At 41.6% G+C, this 21,690-nt stretch overlaps 1 protein-coding gene across 3 annotated transcripts in view; it reads left to right on the forward strand.

The window, feature by feature from the left end:
• TANGO6 (transport and golgi organization 6 homolog) overlaps positions 1–21,690 on the forward strand; it is a 191,800-nt gene that overhangs the window by 136,098 nt on the left and 34,012 nt on the right. For 2 of the 3 annotated variants that reach the window (XM_042918981.1, XM_042918980.1), the window contains exons 16-17: positions 7,357–7,508; positions 18,370–18,483. In XM_042918981.1, coding sequence (XP_042774915.1) covers positions 7,357–7,508; positions 18,370–18,483 — 266 coding nt within the window. Of the gene's footprint in view, positions 1–7,356; positions 7,509–18,369; positions 18,484–20,697; positions 21,249–21,690 lie in introns of those variants that run through there. The other variant, XM_042918982.1, reaches the window with a different exon arrangement.

The raw sequence follows: 21,690 nt of genomic DNA on the forward strand, positions 1-21,690 counted from the left end.
AAATATTGTAGTCCGTGGTAAGTATTTTCTGAATATGGGTGGGGAGGTGGGAAATTCAGAAATCAGTACCTTTTTTTTTTTTTTTATAAAAGCCATATAATACATCGGTTTTTAAGGAAATAACAGGATGGTAATGAATGTTTGGTCTTGTCAGGGGTCGAGTATATACTATCTTAAAGACAAAAGGTGCATTAGGATTTTGGAATTTTGTGGTTCAAATAAATTTCAACTGAAGCAATAAGCACATCTCATCTGAATAAAGAAAAATACAAAAAAACAAAAACAAAAGCAAAAAAACTCACCCTAAATTTAACCCCTCCCGTATGGGATAATTCAGGTTTTGTTGCTTAATCAGAAACCAAGGAATAGTAGCAGGTATCCCAGAGCCTAGGGTTTTAGTTTATAATGGAATGAGTTAGTCAGCGGTTGGGAAATATACTCAGTATTTAAGCCTTTCACATGAACTACTACTTTAAATAGTTACTCACCTGTTTTGTTTTTTTTTTAATAGGTTGGCTTATGTATAAAGATGACTTAGCTCTTTGGGAAAGTCATATATATATGCTAATATCGTAAGAGTCATGCTGTGTACTAGGCTTTTGTCCCAATTAAAATTGCAGTTAGAAGAAAGAAAATTATTGGGTTTGATTTTTTTCTTTTGTTATAAAATGATTTTGAACTCTTTAAAAAACATATACTGTGTTAAGTTCCTTTGTTTTGGCAAATCTAACTTTCCTGACTTTATATTGATAGACATCAAACTGACATAGAATTGCTCTACAATTTTATTTATTTTTTATGTTTTGTTTTTAAAGGTTTTTTGTTTGTTTGTTTGTTTGTTTTTAAGTAGTCTCTGCATGCAACACGGGGCTTGAACTCACGACCCCAATATCACAAGTTGCATGCTCTTCCAACTGAGCAAGCCAGGCACCCCAAAGTGCTCTGTAGTTTTAAAGAACATTCCATTTTTCATATTATATGTTAGAATGCTTTTGGCTGCAGGTGACAGACATTCCCAACTCAACTGGCTTAAACAGTAAGGAATGAATCGCTTGCACATAACAAAAAGTCCAGGAGTGGTTGATTTTTTGGCTTCGTGATATCCTTCAAGACCCAGATTCTTTTCATCTTTCTGCTCTGCCAACTTCAGCTTTTGGCTTCGTCCTCTAGTCCCTCATGGTTTCAAGTTGGCTACAGTAACTCTAAGGTGTCATATCGTTATCATAGCCAGAGGCAAAATGTCTTCCAGCAGATTTTCCTTTACACCTCATTGTCCAGACTAGGTCACATGCCCATATGTAAATCAATTAATGCACAGGGATGTGTCCACCATGATTCATTTAGACCAATGAAGACCTTAGTCTGAATCAAATGGGTGATGGTTGGGACAGGGCGGGGGAAGGTGGGTACTTGAACAAAATTAGAATGCTATTTGCAAGGAAGAATGGGAGAATGCCAATGCGATGTGCATAACAAATGTGGCTTTTGGGATCCCTAAAGCTCAAATTAAGTACCTTTTATGTAGGATCTTGAAACTGTCTGCCCATGTCAAAATGTAGCCTTGGGAGCTATATTCTCTGACTACATGCATTCATTTTTTGTTCTGCACAGAAACCTGGTCAGGACTGACCCCCAGCCTAGGTACTAGGATCCGGTACAGTCTTGAGAAACTAGCCACATGGCATGGTAGGCACTAAGAGAAGGGAAGATTAGTCAGAGGCAAGCAGTAGCTTCCCAGGAAATGGGAGCAGAGATGTAAATCCACAAAGAACACCAGGATTGATCAAGGATGTGACAAATCTAGGCTGTGTGTGTGAGTTCAGGTTGCAGAGAACATGACGGCAGGGCACTTTGAGAACTGCAGGGTGAATACAGTGTTCCAGCTCTTCTAGCCTCAACTGTGGAAAAAGAAAGTAGCATGTGGGCCCAGGGCCTGCTGACTGGTACAACGCAGGGCTCTTGAGATGCTAACCTTCCTACTGGCTCCTCTTGGTTCTTAGGTGCGCTTGGGGATGGAACTGGTAGAGCATGCAGTTAAATGGATGCTCATTCTGAAAGTAGTAATGAAACTCAAGCAGGGCCAGAATTTACATAAATGCAACGTTAAATTGTGGTTTTGTTAATGTAGTGGTATGGCCGCGACTTTTATGGTGGGTCAGGATAAGAAACAGCTGTATGGTATCTACATTGAGTATCAAACTTCTGTTGCCCATTTGCTCTTCACTTTCCCCCCAGAGTCTTCACAACTTTTTCCTTCAGACCTTCTCCTCTGAGAGCTTCTCCTCTGAGCCCTCACCCCTGGCTCTCAGCGTCCTCCACACACATACACACCTTCCTTAGTTTGTCCTCACAGCCGTTACTGCTGCAGGAAGATGTGTTTACTGTTTATTGTCTTGCTCCCTCACTAGAAGTAGGATTCATGAAGATGGGACCTTTACTTTTTTTTTTTCATGTTTTGTCACCTCCAGACTGAGAATGTTCTTGGAGTATTGTAGGTACTCCTTTAAGATTTGTTGGATGAGGGGCGCCTGGCTGCCTCAGTTGGTAGAACATGTGACTCTTGATGTTGGGACTGTGAGTTTAAGCCCCACGCTGGGGATAGCATTACTAAAATTTTTTTTAAAACTAAAAGATTGGCTGGATGAATGAATAAGGTACCTCTTGATGTTCTTCCTAAAATTTTTCTCTGTTACCAAATTGATGTTCCTTTTTTTATTAGATAATAAGAACTATGTTTTTTCTGTTTCCTTTTATGTCTTAGCCACCAGGAATTGATAAGCTAAGTTCTGGGATCCTTAGCTTGGGATATCTGCACTCCCTCACTTACTGTAGAGCTTTTAAAAGTACTTATTTCAGTGATACATAATTTCAATATTATTTATTACAAGTTTCTTCAAATTCTATATGGAAATAAACAAATGTTGGATAATAATAAATGCACAGACTGAATGAAAGGTAAAAGAAAGAAGTCAAAAAGAACATCAGGATTTTGAGTCTGGATGAATAATACTGGAGCTATTATTAATAGAAATAGGAACCTGATCAAAACATTACTCATAAAAGTATCTTTTCTATCACCATGTTGGGCACATCTCACTCCATTGTTGCTTGGTCGTTTTTTTCCCTCTTCCCCATTTAGGCTTTGAATGCCATGAGGGAAAGGACTGTGTCTTTCTTGTTTATGATTGGATCCCCAGGCCTAGTATAGTGCCTAGCACAGTGCCTAGCACATATTACCTTTTCTTTACCATGCATTTTTCACTTTAAATCTCTACATTAGTAACCATTCACTTGTTTGTCATCTGCTCTTACCTTTCAGCCTGTAATTTCCCCTCCTTCTCTCATTTTCCTGTGCCTTCCTTCCCAACAAAGAAACTTCATTCCTTTAACAGCAACAGCCTCCCTCTAGGGATGGTGAATGTATGCTTCTTCCTTTTCCAGTCTCCTGAACCTCATTCCCCTGATGACTAAACCAGAGGTGACTCATCAACTCATAGATTCGTACAACTGGAAAGGACCTGAGAGACGTCTTGTCTAATTGACTTGTCTCTAGTTGGTACAGAGAGGTGAAGCAAATTGCCCAAAGTCAAAATGCTAGTTGGTAGCAGGGCCAAAACTAGAACACACATCTCTTAACTCTGGATCTATATCTCACACTACAGAATGAGCAAGTTCCTTCCTAAGACCAGAAAGGAAAAGTACTACAGTAAAAGTAGAAATATATGTTTTCCTCTTAGTTGGAAATTTTAAATACAATCAGTATGTTATAGGAGTTAAGTATCAAACTACGTAACTTTGATCTTGGGCGTATTTGCTTTACGGACAAGTTATTTAAATCTTCTCTTTTAGTATATCCTTTCTATCATTTTTCTATACATTTGTATATTTCATATACATATTTAAATCTGTAAGTTTGGTTTGTTAATAGTGAGAGAAGTTGCATCTGTGCATTTTTACATACACAAATGGAATGATACTGGTTCTATTACTTCCTTTTGCTTTAACAGTGTCTTCAGGGACCTTTCTATATTAGTGCATATAATTCTGTCATTTTCTTTTTAACGACTGCATTGTACTCCATAATATATATGTTTATTTAACCACTTCCATATTAATTAATATTTAATTCTCATTTTTCACTGTTACAATTCTGTAGTTAAGTCTTTATGCAGATATCCTTGTGCATATATGTGACTCTCTCTTCAGGATTGATATTCAGAAATGCAAATACTGGGTCTCAGAGTAGGCACAAAGTCCCCTCTATTCTGAAAACAAGCTATGGCTGAATTACTGCTAACTCAATTTCTGCAATTCATAGTCATGTTAACTGGGCAGGGGATGAGACTTTTGACTGTCTGTAGTATATTAGGAACTGGGAGCCTTTTAGAGAAATTTCTCCCTCATCTTTATCCCATACTGTGTGGAAAATACATTGTGTTTTGAGGGAAAACGAAATCAAAACAGTCTCCTCCTCCCCCTTCCAAGTGTTTGAAATTAGTGAGATTAGGGTCTCCAAGCAACCTCTGCTTGGCTCTATGATGGCAGTTACCACAGTACTGTAATTGTTGGTACTTATCTGTTTGTACCCACCTCCTAAACTTTGGGCTTTCTAAAGGGTAAAGATTATGTTTATGTTTTTTTATCCCTAGAACATTATCATGATACCTAGCACATAATTTTGTTTTGTTGAACAAATTAATGAACTCAGTTCAACATTAGCATTTGTTGAGTACTTCATACATAAAAGATTACTGAGAACTGATGGAAACGAAGTTCTACCTTCAAGGAATTTAGACTCATGGGAGAGATAGATGCTGAAAACCTCTAGGAATCAAGGCATTAGTGACACAGGTGATTTAAGTTCAAAGAACTGTGGAACTTCCCTGGAGGACTAATTAAGGCTGACTGAAGAAGTTTTCACAAAGGAAATAGCATTTGAGGTGAGCCTGATAGGACAAGTTGGTGATTTTTTTTATGATTTATCATTTATGTGATTAAGAATGGGTGGCTTTAAGCAATGCTTTGGAAACCATTTTGTCACCTCATAGATAGATGTCATGTAGCCTTAGTACTACAAAAAGGCTAAAGGTAGAGTGTTATACTTGGGTTCTAGAACTAGAGCCTCAGAACCTAGATCAAGCCAAAAAAGCTTTAGCTCTTGGTATGCCTGTGGAGGAAGAAGTTGTTTCCATATATAAAATGTCAATTCTGATGTCTTAGCATGCTATTTCTCTTCTTTTCAAATAAAACAACTTCTCTTGACATACTTCCCTACCTTGACCAGCAGCCACCCCATTTCCTTGATCTGCTTTGCTGAAAAACTTCTTAAGTGATCTTTCTGTCTCCACTTCTCCCATACTGTCTTAAACCCACTTCTAGGAACAGCATACAGAACTCAGAAATGGACCCACAAATATTTGGCCAACATATATCTTCAACAAAGCAGGCAAGAATATCTGATGGAAAAAAAGTCTCTTCAGTAAATGGTCCTGGGAGAACTGGATAGCAACTTGCAGAAGAATGAAATTGGGCCACTTTCTTACACCATACACAAAAATAAATTCAAAATGGATGAAAGACCTAAAATATGAGACAGGAAACCATCAAAATCCTACAGAAGAAAACAGGCAGCAACCTCTTTGACCTCAGCCATAGCAACTTCTTGCTAGATATGTCTCCAGAGGCAAGGGAAATAAAAGCAAAAATGAACTATTGGGACCTCATCAAGATAAAAAGCTTCTGCACAGGGGTGCCTGGGTAGCCCAGTTGATTAAGTATCTGGCTCTTGGTTTTGGCTCAGGTCATGATCTCATGGTTTGTGAATTTGAGCCCCACATCAGGCTTGCGTTGACAGTGCGAAGCCTGCTTGGATTCTCTCTCTCCCAATCTCTCTGCCCATCTCTCTCTCTCTCTCTCTCTCTCTGTCTCTCTCAAAATAGATAAATAAACTTAAAAACAAAAAAACTTCTGTACAGCAAAGGAAATAATCAACAAAACTAAAAGGCAACTGACAGAATGGGAGAAGATATTTGCAAATGACATATCAGATAAAGAACTTCTCAGACTCAACACCCAAAAAACAAATAATCCGGTGTAGAAATGGGCAGAAGACATGAATAGACACTTTTCCAAAGAAGGCATCCAGATGGCTAACAGACACATGAAAATATGTTCAACATCACTCATCATCAGAGAAATACAAATCAAAACCATGATGAGGTACCACCTCACACCTGTCAGAATGGCTAACATTAACAACTCAGGAAACAACAGATGTTGGCGAGGATGCAGAGAAAGGGGAATGCTGTTTGCCCTGTTGGTGGGAATGCAAACTGGTGTAGCCACTCTGGAAAACAGTAGGAGGTTCCTCAAAAAATTAAAAATAGAATTACCCTATGAGCCAGCAATTGTCCTATAGGTATTTATTCAAAGGATACAAAAATGCTGATTTGAAGGGGCACATGCTCCCCAGTGTTTACAACAGTGCTATAAATAATAGCCACATTATGGCCATATGTCCATCGACTGATGAATGGGTAAAGAAGTGGTACAATGGAATATTACTTGGCAGTCAAAAGAATGAAATCTTGGGGCTCCTGGGTGGCTTGTTTGGTTGAGCATCTTTCTCTGCCCCTCCTCTGCTCATAGTATCTCTCTCAAAAGTGAATAAATGGTTTTAAAAAAGAATGAAATCTTGCCATTTGCAATAACGTGGATAGAAGTAGAGTGTATTATGCTAAGTGATGTGAATCAGAGAAAGACAAATACATGATTTCACTCATATGTGGAATTTAACAAACAACAGTTGAACATAAGGGAAGGGAAGGAAAAATAAGATAAAAACAGAGAAGGAGACAAATCATAAGAGACTCTTAAATAAAGAGAACAAAATACGGGTTGCTGGAGGGAATATGGGTGGGGTGATGGGCGTTAAGGAAAGCATTTTGTGGGATGAGCACTGGGTGTTGTATGTAAGTGATGAATTGCTGGCTTCTTCTCCTGAAACCAATACTACACTGTATGTTAACTGACTTTGAATTTAAATAAATTAACTGAAAAAACAACAACAACACTTCTGTCATGCTCTTACCCCTACCAGTCCATCAAAACTGTTCTCGTCAGAGTCAACAGTGTCCTCATTGTTACTCAATCTAATGGTCAGTTATTAGTTTTCTTCCAACGTGACATTAAATATGCTCCCAGTGCATAATTTCTAATGGTTGGTTATGCAAGTACTTTGAAAAGTATAAAACACCATACAATATACTATGATAGTATCATTATTCCTTCTTTAAGAACCTGAAAATTTGTTTTTAAAGATTTTGATTTCTTTTTTTTTTTTCTTTTTTCCTATAGGGGACATGGTCTCAAAGTACAGAGAACCTTTGATCCACACATTCCTGAGGGGAGCAAGAGATCCAGATAGTGCTCACAGGGCCAGCAGCTTATCTAACCTTGGAGAACTGTGCCAGAGGATGGACTTTCTGCTGGGCTCTGTGGTTCATGAGGTACTGCATGTTGATTGTTTTTCTAATGCTTGTTTTTACTTGGGCCTGTGATATAGCTTGGGGTTGAGAGTCAGATCTCTGGTTTTTTTTCCAGATCAGGTAAATCATTGAACCTACCTCAGCCTCACTGGTCTTATATGTATATTGGAAGTTAGATTCATAAGAATTTTTTATGGCAAGTGACAACAAGTCACCTTAACTTGCCTTATGTATTAAAAGAGGATTGAGGGGCGCCTGGGTGGGTCAGTCAGTTAAGCATCCAACTCTTGGTCTCTGCTCAGGTCATGATCTCATGGTTTGTGGATTCGGACCCCACATCGGGCTCCTCACTAACTGCTTGGGATTCTCTCTCTCTCTCTCTCTCTCTCTCTCTCTCTCTCTCTTTTCCTCTCTCTCTGCCCCTCCCACATGCACGCTTTCTCTCTCTCTCTTAAAATAAATAAACTTAAAAATAAAAGAAGTAAATGTTATTTAAAAAAAGAAAAAAGGCGTCTGGGTGGCTCAGTTGGTTAAGTGTCCAACTTCAGTTCAGGTCATGGTCTCATGGCTTGTGGGTTCAATCCGGCACAGGTTCTGTGCTGTCAGCTCAGAGCCTGGATGGAGCCTGCTTCGGATTCTGTGTCTTCTTCTCTCTCTGCCCCTCCCCCACTAACACTCTGTCTCTCTCTCTCAAAAATAAACATCTCTACCCTAGGTCTCTGGGCCATCTGTGAGCTCATCTCTGTTCACAGAAAATTCCCAGGCATAGATTCTAATTGGTCCTCTTTGGTCAGAGGTGCCCTGTATTCAGGGGGACGAGGTTATTTACCAGAAAGACTAATTAAGTTCCATGTTTTGTTTACCATGTTACACCTAGTACCTGGTACATAGTAGGTCGAGGATGACTGGGCAGCCATATAGGATGTTGGCACTGCACGCTCTTCCTGGTTTCAGAGTTGCTGAGTTAATGAAATGTGCGTCCTGTTGTTGTCCTCTACGAACATCTTCCTCTAGCCCCTTACGTTTTATCTTTGCCCTCACGTTTATTTAGTCATCGGTATATTAATATATATCTTGACTTCCTGCTGTGTGCTAGGCACTCTGCTATTAAAGATGATGCTGGATGGAAAAAGATTAGTTAATAAGTAGCCAGGAGTCGTTTTATTACCAATGCGCTTGACTATCTTAAATCTTTATTTGGAAGAAAATGACATGTAAATTATAAATATATAAATTTTTAAAAGTTTATATTACCTTTTTATTTATGAGAGACCATATCTCTCACATAGAGCATATAACTTCACTAGACCAAAAACTTACAAAACTGTAATACTGGCTTCTTTATTCAGACCATGTTGAACAACAAATCTTTTAAATTTTTTTTTTTTTTTTCAACGTTTTTTATTTATTTTGGGGACAGAGAGAGACAGAGCATGAACGGGGGAGGGGCAGAGAGAGAGGGAGACACAGAATCGGAAACAGGCTCCAGGCTCCGAGCCATCAGCCCAGAGCCTGACGCGGGGCTCGAACTCACTGACCGCGAGATCGTGACCTGGCTGAAGTCGGACGCCCAACCGACTGCGCCACCCAGGCGCCCCTGAACAACAAATCTTAAGAAGTTCCTAGGGAGAAGGAATTTTCTTTGATGTCGTGATTGTGTCTTATCGCTAAGCAGAAAAATACACTCATGGATGTACGCATACCCTTGAATTTATGGCATTTCCTGATTCCTGAGCTTTATAGGCTTTGTTTTATTGATAGTAAAGGCTACTCATGCCCTTAAATTCCAATTTAGGATTTTTTTTCCAACTTAGGATTTTTAAGAAAGTTATGCGTCAGTCACTTCCTCTCCTTTAAATCTTCCATGAGGGACACACCTCTCTGCCCATCTTTTTATATATTTTTTTCTTTTTTAAAAAAGTTTTTATTTGAATTCCAGTTAGTTAATATATAGTGTAATATTTGTTTCAGGTGTAGAATTTAGCAATTCAACACTTACGTACAACACCCGATGCTCATCACAAGTGCCCTCCTTAATAGTCCCCACTACCCATTTATGTGTCTTTTTTTAAAAACTTAGAAATAATGCTTCTTACCAACTTAACACCTTAGAGTGCTCTACCATATGTGAACCATTAGATATCTGATCTTTGGTTGTTTTGGATGTCACTCATCCAAGGAGTGAATCTCTTGTCCTTTAGTATATGAACTTGTAACACAATAGAAGGCATTTGCGGGTCTATTTAATTATATTGTCTAAAGATTTCAGCCTTTTATAACTTCTCTGGGTCAAATATGGAAGCAGTTCCCACATTTTTTTCCTGTTTATTTGGTACCTTCATATGACTCAACCCAAACCAAGCCATAAGCTGTGATATGAACCAAACCCAAACATTATTATTTTTAATAACAGCTTTATTGAGATGGAAGTCACATACCATATAAATCACCCATTTAAAGGGTACAATTCAACTGCTTCTAATATATTTGCAGAATTGTGTAAGCATCACAAAATTTTTTAAAACATAGCTGTGAATGGAATGAAAACTTACCCTGGATCTCCAAGTGGATCAGCTTAGGTTTGACAGGATCCCATATACTTTCTGAAACCATTGACCCCAAACAATACCTGAACATCATGGTCTTCTCTGAACCAAACTGAGACCATGTTTCTTCTTGAGTCCCTAGACTCTTCTTCCCATTTTCTCTCTTAAGGAAACTGTAGCATGCTGGCGGCATATGATTTCCCATCAGAGTGTTAGAGAAATTTCTTGGTTTGGTTGATTAGAAAAATTGAGCTCAAGCAGGTTTTTATAACATTCAAGAAGTATCATCTCTCTGGAGACCCACCTGACCTGTTGATAGAGAATGAAATTTCCAAGTGCACTTGGGGATGGGAATCAGTGAGGGCCTACCTCCTCCACCTACTTACCTGCGTTCATTCGAGCACACATGACTTAGACTCTGAACTCAGTGTCTGACTTAGAAAATGGGATCAAAGGGGCGTCTGGCTGGCTCAGTCAGTCGAGCATGCAACTCTTGATCTCGGGGTCGTGAGTTCAAGCCCCACGATGGGGATGGAGATTACTAAAAAAAGAGGGCGGGATTAAAATGCCTGCAGTGAAGGATTGTTACAAGGATCTAGAGATAATGTATATCTGGAAAATAAGAAAAAGCAGAGGATCTGGGTGGCCAGAGTGTTGGGTGGAGGGGAGGTTGCAATGTTAAATAGGGTATTCAAGGTGAAGCTCATTGAGAAGGTGACATTTGAGTAACGATTTGGTTTTTTGTTTTGTTTTGTTTTTGTGCTGAGATTTTTCTTTAAGGAGGATTTTGGTGATTTGAAGGAGGCCGATGATGACAGTGATCATCATGGCAGCAAGGAAATGAGAAGAACAGGGGTAACTAGCCTCCTTCAGATGTTACCGCTCGTACATTTACCAAACACCTGCAGTGTGCCAGGCCCTTTGTCAGGGGCCAAGGTTACAAAACCCTACAAGATACCAACCTTGCCTTCTAGGCATGGGTAACCTAGTAGAAGACACAAACATCAATGGCCACAGTTGTAGTCCTTCGTGATAAGTGCTAGAGGAGCATATTTTAGGAGCCCCTCAGTCAGGTTTGAGTGTTGACAAAGAGGTGCTAGAGGAAGAGATGTTTGGACCTGAATCTTTAGAACAAGTAGAAATTGGGTAGCCCAAGAAGGCACTTCGGCAGAAAGAATAGCTGTGCAAAGGCAGTGTTGTGTGGGACAGCCTGGCAATATTTGGAAAACTGTAGGAAGATCCTAAAGGCTGGAGTGAAGGAGTGGGGGTGGGAGGTTAGTTGGTGGCAGAACCGAGGCAAGAGAGGCAGGCAGGGTCTACATCATAAGGGGTCTTTTAGCTTTACAATTTCCTGGCTCACAGCAAGAATCTCGGATTGCTTATTAAACCTTCAGAAATGAAGTGTAAATAGGTAGCAGGCTGTTCACTTACCGTGAGTGCTAACACAAAAGACAGCTTTTAAATTCCATGTGAGGAGCTGCTGCTGTGGGGGTACCTGCCTGGCCAGCCCCTTGTCCAGTGACACCCTGCCCTACTTCTTGAGATCTGGACTTCCTGAAACATCAATCCCAGGTGTGTTTATGATCACTAACAAATTGTGAGCGTGCCAAGGGCAGAGCCCATCTTTATTTACCTTTGCATACCCCCTAGCACCCATCACAATGCTTGACATGCAGTGTTTCTTGATAAATATTGAATGAAGAAGAAGGTAAGGCTTATTTGGGAAGACTGGTTCCTACATGCTTTAAGAATAGTAATAATTTTCTCTCTCTCTCTTTCTCTTGAAATAAAGAATTGTTTTTGTTTGTTTTTTAATCTTAAAAAAAAAAAAGAGGTTGCCTAGGTGGCTCAGTCAGTTAAGCATCCGACTTGGTTTCGGCTCAGGTCATGATCTCATGGCTCATGGGATCTGAACCGCATTGGGCTCTGCACTGATGGCTTGGAGCCTACTTGGGACTCTCTCTCTCCCCTTCTCTCTCCTTCTCTCTCAAAGTAAATAAAATTTTTTAATGTTTATTTATTTATTTTGAGAGAGGGAGAAAGAGCATGAGAGTGGGGGAGGGACAGAGAGAAACTGAGAGGGAGAATCCCAAGCAGGCTCTGCGCTGTCAGCACAAAGCCTGATGCAGGGCCCGATCCCACAAACCGTGAGTATCATGATCTGAGCCAAAGTCAAGAGTTGGACACTCAACTGACTGAGCCACCCAGGTACCCCAAAATAAATAATTTTTTTTAAATCTTAAAAATAGTAATAATAGCAAGCACTTAGTACTTTTCTGAGTACCTTACATGTACCAACTGATCCAGTACTCACAAAGGAAACTGAGGCACAGAGAAATAAGTTGCCAAGGCCATGCAGATAGGAAGCGCAGGGCTGGGAATTGAATGTAGGCGGGCAATTCCAGAATCCATGCTCTTAACCAAACTGTATGTTGTCTCCCAATAAATGTTTTCAGTTCACTTATAAGATTTCTTTTCTGCCAAAAAAAAAAAAAAAAAAAAGATTGCATTTGTGCTTAAAAAGGAAGAGAATTGCCATACAAGTAGAGCTACTGACAGGAAGGGTCATGTAGCTCCATCTTAATAGCCCTTGCTTTTGGCAATGAAACTTCAGAAGGCAACATATTCCCTCTGATTTGAAAAACCAGGTGTTTCCATCCCACATAATTTGTCTCTTCTTTTTAGATGATCCTTCTCATGTAGCATCCCACGCTTGCCATGTCATCAGTGCCAAACCAGCTGCCTTGGGTGGACTACAAGTTTGAACATGATTGGACACCTGACAGCCCTAGTGTTTTGGCCATTGAGCCCTCCTATAGTTAGACCGCTCTTGTCCATTCTCATGGAAAAAGTGGGATAGTGGACATGGGTCTGAAGTAGTTCTTCATTTATTTGTTGATACCTTCCACAGATGTTCATTGAGCACTTACTCTGTGCCATTTATAGGAATTGCAACCAAGCTGTGTGCTAGATGGTGGGGATTCAGCTGTGAACACAACAAAGTTCCTTTCCTCATGTGGCTGATGTTCTAGAAAGGAGGGGTGGGTAATGAATAAGTAAGGAAGTAAACAAATATATACTGTGTCCGATGGAGTAAGTGCTAAGGAAATGAATCTAGTAAGGGAAGGGGCACAAAGGGAACTTGTTGTTGTATGTGAACTTGGATGAACAGGAAAAGATTCACTGATGAGTAACATTTGAGATAAGACCTGAAGGAAGCAAGGGGCTGATCCAGACAGATACCTGGGGAGAAAGCATTCTAGGTGCAGGGAGCAGCAAGTACAAAGGCCCTGAGGCAGGTGCATGCTTGACATGCTACTGAACAGCAAGGCCAGTGCGTCAGAGAGGTGATGGCAGTCTTGATGGGGCCTCATAAGGAGTTTGGCTTTTACTTTGAGTGAGTTGGGAAACCAAAGCAGAAGAATGAAATGATCTTTTTTTTTTTTTAATTTTTTTTTTAATGTTTATTTATTTTTGAGACAGAGAGAGACAGAGCATGAATGGGGGAGGGTCAGAGAGAGAGGGAGACACAGAATCCGAAACAGGCTCCAGGCTCTGAGCGGTCAGCACAGAGCCTGACGCAGGGCTTGAACTCACGGACTGCGAGATCATGACCTGAGCTGAAGTCGGACTCTTAACCGACTGAGCCACCCAGGCGCCCCAAGAATGAAATGATATTATTTATTTAGTTACCGTGTCATTCTCTGTGACAGTTTGTTAAGTGTCCCATGAAAGCTCTTAAGTCTTTTGTAGTATGTTCTGGTGGAGAAGGAACTTTGGGGAAACTGACCTTTGGCTGCAAACTGAAGGAATTCTCCTCTGTGAGCATTTGCCATGTTCCAGGTATACTGGAGCACACAGATGAAGCACACAGTCTTTTCCCCCAAGGAAATCTCTGTAGAATGTGAAACACAGAAGAATAAATAGACACTGGACTAGAGTGATATGATAGAATAAGCACAAGGTGCTGAGGGAACCACAGCTGGGACCCTCAGTTAGACTTATCAGGGCAGCAAGAAGATTGCATTGATCAAGTGTCAGGCAGGCAGAGAAAGAGGATATGTGTAATCTGTTTGGGTACGAAATTGAACAAACTAACCACCATGGTCTCTTCTAACATGACCTGACCTGGGGGGTCGTAGCTGTAGCTGTTGGGCATCTGCAGAAAGCTGTCCTACCTGTTGGGTGGTCCAGATTTGGGCACTGTCTATTCTTGATGGCATTTGCTGGTAGGGAAGGAATATAAAGGATAGGATCAATGCCTTCAGTTCCTGTGCTGGAAATTCAGGTTTTTCCTCTCTGTTGATGTCAAGATTTAACTTGTTTGGAAAGCATTGTTATTTTTCCCTAATTCTCCTTGTTCTTATCAAGAGCTGTGGTGCTTGAAACCAAATCTTGATAGGCATTTTCATCTTCATCGCTCTCTCTGGAAAGTAAACATGATGGAAGGGAACCACAGTGAGAGGCCTATCCTCAGTACAGTAAGTAAGATGTGCCCTAGGTGAGAAGTCCATAGGGAAATCCACTTTTAATGTGGTGCCCAGAATTCCGTAAACCTGAGCTTTGAGGTCTGATGCAAAGCTATCACCTCTGATCCCACTGGATGATCCGGGTTGATTACCAGTTTCACCATGACTGACGCAGTTCCCTAAGTGCGTGTTGAAGCTGCATAGGCCCCTGAGATGAGGACTGGAGTGCACGTTCTGGGAGACCCTCCAGAAGCTAACAGACCCAGCATGGTTCCGTGAGCAGGTTATGTGAGCAAGCTGAGCACGTATGAATTGGAGACTGTACTGCCTTTGTTCTTAAGGTTTCTTAGTTGATGAAATAGAAGGGGCAGATGGTCTAGTTTCACATAAGTAAGCAGACCAACCGAAATTTTAACAAAGAAATGGTTAAGAAAAGGGATGAAAATGCAGTTGGAAAATTGAAGTCCTGCTTTCTTGACATATACCTCAACTCTGGTACCTTCTCTCCTGGAATTTTCCAAAGTTGGTTTTTGGTAATCTTGCCATTTGTATTATCTTTATTTATGTAGTTCTGAGTATGCTTGGTGTGTGCCAGCTATTTGGGAAGTGATGTTTTTCCTTATTCCTGTTAGTTCCCATCAAGTGTTAAATTGCTTACACTGACTTATAGTGTATGCAGAGGAATCATCATCTTCCTCTTTGCGTGGTTCTCAGAATGGCAGAATGATGTACGTATTTTAGGCAGTGATGACAAGAAAGCCTTCCACAGTGTGGTTTACTAGACTAGGTATGCCGACCCTGAAGGCAGGCAACATGAAGATCACATAGGATGGATTTTATCCTCTGGGAGGACTTAGGAACAGAACAGAACAGAATAGAAATATGACACCAATTCATAAATTAGTAAAGACCTTACATCATCTATCTATTTGCCAAGCCTTTTAGAGGTCAAAGTCAATGGTAAGTGTGTCCTTGGGGTTGAAGGTGAGAGAGACTAGGTATGAGAGTGACTTGTTCCGAATGGGTCAATGGAAGAGAGTGGCTATGCATCCTCCCTGCTTCTAGGGTTTGACTAGGGGTCTGCCTCAGTGGCCTGTAGGAGAGCAACATTACAAGTTGGTTATGGGAGCGTGACCTGAACAGAAGGCTGTTCTTGTCTCCAGATGATATCTGCAAGACCATATTAAAATTCTGATGCTTTAAAAACATTTTGCATTGGGCACCTGGGTGGCTCAGTTGGTTAAGCATCCGACTTCAGCTCAGGCCATGACCTTGCAGTCTGTGGGTTCAAGCCTCGCGTCAGGCTCTGTGCTGACAGCTCAGATCCTGGAGCCTGCTTCAGATTCTGTGTCTCCCTCTCTGTCTCTCTCTCTGCACCACCCCCGCTCAAACTCTGTCTCTCTCATTCAAAAATAAATAAACTTAAAAAAAAAAAAAAACATTTTGCATAATTGACCATCATATGTTTCATAGGATTTAGTCTTTGTGACAGAGGTGTTAAGGAAGGTTTGTGAACACCCTTCCTTTCATGGGCCACTTCCTGATCATCCTGGATGGCTGATTGCAGATGGACTGGGTCCTGTTCGGTGCATAAATAATAGTCTGGGGGCGCCTGGGTGACTCAGTCGGTTAAGCGTCCGACTTCAGCTCAGGTCACGATCTCACGGTCCGTGAGTTCGAGCCCCGCGTCGGGCTCTGGGCTGACGGCTCAGAGCCTGGAGCCTGCTTCAGATTCTGTGTCTCCCTCTCTCTCTGACCCTCCCGCATTCATGCTCTGTCTCTCTCTGTATCAAAAATAAATAAAACGTTAAAAAATTTAAAAAAAAAAAATAATAGTCTGTAGCAAGCAGGAGGCCATTCCAACTGATCTCACCAAAGCTTGTAATAACCAGCTATTCTCTCAGCCATGCCTTCAAAGTGGCACAAGGATTACAGCACTGGCCTTGCGGGGCAAGCCCTTTTCCAGGCAGGAATCTTCTGCCTCTCCTGATTGTGGGATTAACACCCTACAGCCAGAGCTGGACTCACTGAGAGCTGAGGCACAGCGTGCTCAGCATAGTGTGGGAGACAGAGGTGGCAAAGCTGGATACCAGCAGGGCTCTAGGCCAAGAAGCCTTGATCCACCAAACCTGGAAACCTGGGCCCCAAACTAAACCCAGAGAGAGGCAGGCAAAAGGCTCGGGAGCATCTGCACATTATACGGCCCCAGGCTGGTTTTTGTCCTTTAGTTACTAGACTGAATAAGCTAAACCTCCTTGTGTCAGGAAGGACTCAGACCTAGCTCTAACTTGTCTCTCTGATTTCAGCTCTTACCTTGTAAATACTAAGGGTGCAAGTGGAGGTAGCTATTATATTGTTACCTGTTTGGAGGTCACCCAAGGAATTCCTCCTAAGACTGAATTGCTTCTACCGTTAATGCCACAGGCATGGAAGCCACTGATGGCCTTGGGTCAGGGTGTCCCAGGTCAAAAGCAGAAACAGCTTGCTGGATCTTACTGAAAAACAGCCCCCAAATTGTTGAGCTTTCCTGGGATTTCCCTTCACTCGCAACATGCAAGTTTGTCTAATAGATGTACAACTTGATTAAGTGCCAGTACATCACAGATGCAATTATATTTAAGAACAAGCTACTTCTTCTAATCTCTCTGCCATCGCTGATTAATTAGACACTTTGAACTATGCCCAACTGTTTGAAAGCTGTGAAAAATACAACCTGCATAGTTAAAATTTCTGCACAAGCCTATTTCCTCGTTTGTGCCTGTATTCTTTTTTTTAAAACCTTTTTAAAAACCATTCTTTAAACATAATATGTATTTATACATGTTTCCAAACACACAATCTGGCTATTTTTTTATCATGGTTAGAAATCCTTCCATGGTTGGCCAAGAAATACACTCACACAGTAAATGAAATAACAAAATATGTGAGAAGCCAATTGAATAATTGAGACTTACCTTCAGATTATTGTTCCGTTGGTCACACTTTCAAAATTTTCGTTTTCAATTTTTAAATCTTGCATGAATGCCTCAGGAAGATTTTTTTGCCATTGTTTTTAGGAGTATCTCTTTCCTGAGGTTTTAAAATATTTTTGTTCTTAACCAGGAGTGGGATGGGGGCAGGGTGGTAACAGGGTCTAGAAACATTCTTATTTTACGACATATAATTATTAGCTATATATCTGGCACATGCTGTGCTAGTAATTTCTAGTCTTTTCTGTTATAGAGCTGTCTTTTAAAGTAAATGAGCACTGAAAGACCTATTATACACATGAAGAAACCCGGGGAGACTCTGAAATTGGCCCCGGGTGACTCACATGGTGGGGTATGCTAGATTGCAGGACCAGGACACCTGGACATGTGGAAGTAGATCAGTTAGAATATTTATGTATTTTTCTATCCCTGGGCTGTAACTTTCATCAACGGCGCATTCATATTCATGCTGGGCCTTGAACTCCAAAGCCTGCTTAGCTAAATCCCCATGGTCCTCACTCCCTAGAAAGCCACTATGGTTTGGATCATCTTTCCTTCCTTTCATTTAGCATTCCCAAAGGGGGACAAGTAACATTTCTTCCTACTTTTGAGGAAATACTTGAATTTGACCATACCTTTGTTTTATACACATATCCCTGCTGACTCCCTAATCTTCTTCCTGAATTCCAAACCGGATTTTGCCCTTTTCCGGAAAAGCCAGACTAAATCAAGATCTCCACCACTAGATCTGTCTCTCTTTATGGAGAATGAGGTAACTATCCACCCCTCTCTAAGCCAGATTGTTTGTGGTGGATGTGTAGAAAGTGGAACATAGTTGAAAAACTTTAGGTAATTATGCAATCCTGAATTTTATTGACTTTTCCCCTCGCCCTCCTAGGTAACAGCTTGCCTGATTGCTGTGGCTAAAACAGACCATGAAGTTCAAGTGCGCAGAGCTGCCATCCACGTGATTGTGCTGCTGTTTCGGGGCCTCAGCCAGAAAGCCACTGAGGTAAGTCAGTTTCTCACCATATGCAGTTTCCGTACCTTTTTGGTTTTTTTCCTGCTCATCAATCTCACCACGGGAGACCTCAGACTTTATCCCCAGAATAAAATCAGCAGAGATTTTATTCTGTAGTAGGAAAGTTATATTGCTTGCATCTTTAATAGGAGTCCCTATTTCTTCTGAAATAGTAGGCAAACCACACCCTACTGCTGGAGGAGAACCAGAGCATAAGTCTGTAGATCGAGACTCTGAGTCCTGGTGTTCTTCTCAGAGGGGCAGACTCCAGGTGAGCGAACAGGAACACACTAAGCCTGCCTCTGGAGCCTGATCTTTAGTGACTTGTCTCCCTGACTCCTTTCACTGTTCATACCAAATTACTAAAGGATCTCATTTAAAAATGTTTCCTTTTTAGCTGTGAATTCAATCCACAAGATTTTAGTTGCTACATAAGTTAAACATTTTTCCTTCTCCAAGTGGATTTGGTTGGATTTCTCCCTAGTGTGTGGCCAATACGGGAAGAAAGTATATATATCCCTATGTGTGCTAAGAATGAGTGACCTCTAAATTAATTTGCCTCTTGATTTTAATGGAAACCCACTCCCAGATGAGTTTATGGAGAGAGTTTACATTAATAATTCACTTCCTGCCATCCACAGTGCTCACTGGTGGCTGGCACATCAGTATTTAACTGTCAGTGAAGCCATTAGAAGAGTGTTTGTTTTGTCAGACCCACGGGCTTTATTCATGATAGACCGTTGCCACATGAAGTTCTTGACACCATTTTTGTGCAAGCATGAACTCATCAGTTGTCCCCTAGTTATTATCTAGGGTCTTGATGGTGGTGGGGAACACAAAGATCATAACTCAATAATGCAGATTAATTAAATAAATTGCTATCGGCTACAAACTGCCCTTGATGAGAGTCTGCTGTACAAGCGGGAGTTAAAGTATTTTTCACCCATCCTTAAGATCTACAAAACCCTTGACAAATACACCATTGATATGTAAGTTGTTAACAAGAGTGGAAACTGGGTGAGAAGTATACAGGAATTCTCTGTGCTGTCTGTAAGTCTAAAATTATTTCAAAGTAAAATTGTAGTTTAAAATATGAATTACAACACTATTGAAATAGGTCTATACAACTGTGTGAGTGGGCCGTGGCAACCAGCACATCTGGGTACTTACCACTACTCACTGCTTGTCTTGGCTGGCGCTGCCTTTGCGGGCTGTGTGCTGTGCCTGGCTGCCGCCTGGCCCTGCCATGCCGCGGGCGCCGTGGCACCGGGTGCTCCAAACTGCTGTGCTGGGCAGCAGGGGATAAGACGCAGCCATGGTGCACCGAGATCACCTCCACACAATGAAGGAGTGGTGGGTTCAGGTGGGGTGACTAGCCGTGCCCCTGTCTGTGGCCTATCTGCGTTTCCCGGCACTCCAGCTGTCTCCTGCTCTTCACTCATGGAAGTCGTCAGGCAGATTTTTCACCTATGAGAGACTGCACATCTTCTACCAGGACTCTGTGGGTGTGGTTGGAAATCCTGAGATAGTTGTGCTTTTACCTAGGTTTCCAACTTCCAGCTGTGATTAGTACAAGATTTGGGAAGGTCTGACCGGGAGGTTTTAACGAGTGATTGCCCTGGGTTTCTTGGTCTTTGGTTGCAGTGACAAACAAGACCACATCACTGTTCCATATTTGAGCAGGCCAGCATCGTAGAGGCATTTTTGTGGCATCTGGGGCTCCAGAACCATAGGATCAACCTTTTGTCTCATGATTACAGAGGTATCGTTGCTCAGAAGGTGCTCTATAGGTTCGAGCAGAAATGATCTCGTCAGCTTACCGTGAGGAGTCTCTATCTGTCAAATGGAGGTATATTTCCTGAGATTCACCGTCCTCTCTTCCAAAAGCAGCTCAAGAATGGAGGCATGCTGGGGCGCCTGGGTGGCTCAGTTGGTTAAGCGTCCGACCTCGGCTCAGGTCACGATCTTGTGGTTTGTGGCTTCGAGCTCTGCGTCAGACTCTGTGCTGACAGCTCAGAGCCTGGAGCCTGCCTCGGATTCTATGTCTCCCTCTCTCTGCTTCTCCTATGCTCACTCTCTATCTCTGTCTCTGTCTCTGTCTCTCTCTCTCAAAAATAAATAAACATTAAAAAAATGTTTTTAAATGGAGGCATGCTGTCACCCATCCTCACACGATTGACGCAAATTTCTTTGTATTCTCTCGAGGTCTCACCCCAGTCTATGGGCCGTACATCAAATGCTCTGGGAGTGAGCTGTGGGACATGTGGGCAGGGATACGCAACAATGACGAGAACTTAGTTATCAAGTCTCTTGCGGTACATCATCCAGAGAAAGAAGTTTAGAACATGCTGGGTGAGAGCTCTTGCTTCTGTGACTATTCCCAGTCATTTTATCGGTGGGCCATAGGATCCCACGAACCTCTATGCAGAATTTTTGGAGCTGTGCAGGAAAACATTCCCATGTTCCACAGTGTCAATTCTAGATGACCACATTAGCCACTCTCCACAGCTGGAGGACTCCATGGACTTCTTGAATGCATATATGGGCTTTATCAATTCCACTCCTTCTGAGCTAGAAGGAGTATCTTCCCTGTGTTACCTCCTCTACTCCCTTATCTGTTGTGTATTCCATTTAGGAAAAAATGTACAAAAGAGATCCTGACCACCGAACACCATTCTCTCACAGAAGTCCACCTGACTCACATTGGTGAGAAACATATAGTTAAAAGCCTGGAGAAGCTCCGGCTAAGGATGACCCAACAGTCACCCTCCCCCATCCTTCGAATATCTGAGCGAGTATATGACTTGCCATTGTCTTTGTGCTCTCAGGAAATTCTGGTGGGCACTACTGCTCACTGATACAGAGACAGTCTTAAAAGTCTTTTTTAAAAATTTTTTAAAAATGTTTTTATTTATTTTTGGGACAGAGAGAGACTGAGCATGAGCAGGGGAGGGGCAGAGAGAGGGGGAGACACACAGAATCTGAAGCGGGCCCCAGGCTCTGAGCTGTCAGCACAGAGCCCGACACGGGGCTCGAACTCACGGAGTGTGAGATCATAACCTGAGCTGAAGTCGGACGCTTAACTGACTGAGCCACCCAGGCGCCCCTTAAAAGTCTTTTTATTTATTTATTTATTTTTAAATATATGAAATGTATTGTCAAATTGATTTCCATACAACACCCAGTGCTCATCCCAAA

This window comes from Panthera leo, chromosome E2 (genome assembly GCF_018350215.1).
Source record: "Panthera leo isolate Ple1 chromosome E2, P.leo_Ple1_pat1.1, whole genome shotgun sequence".
Classification (NCBI taxonomy): Eukaryota; Metazoa; Chordata; class Mammalia; order Carnivora; family Felidae; genus Panthera; species Panthera leo.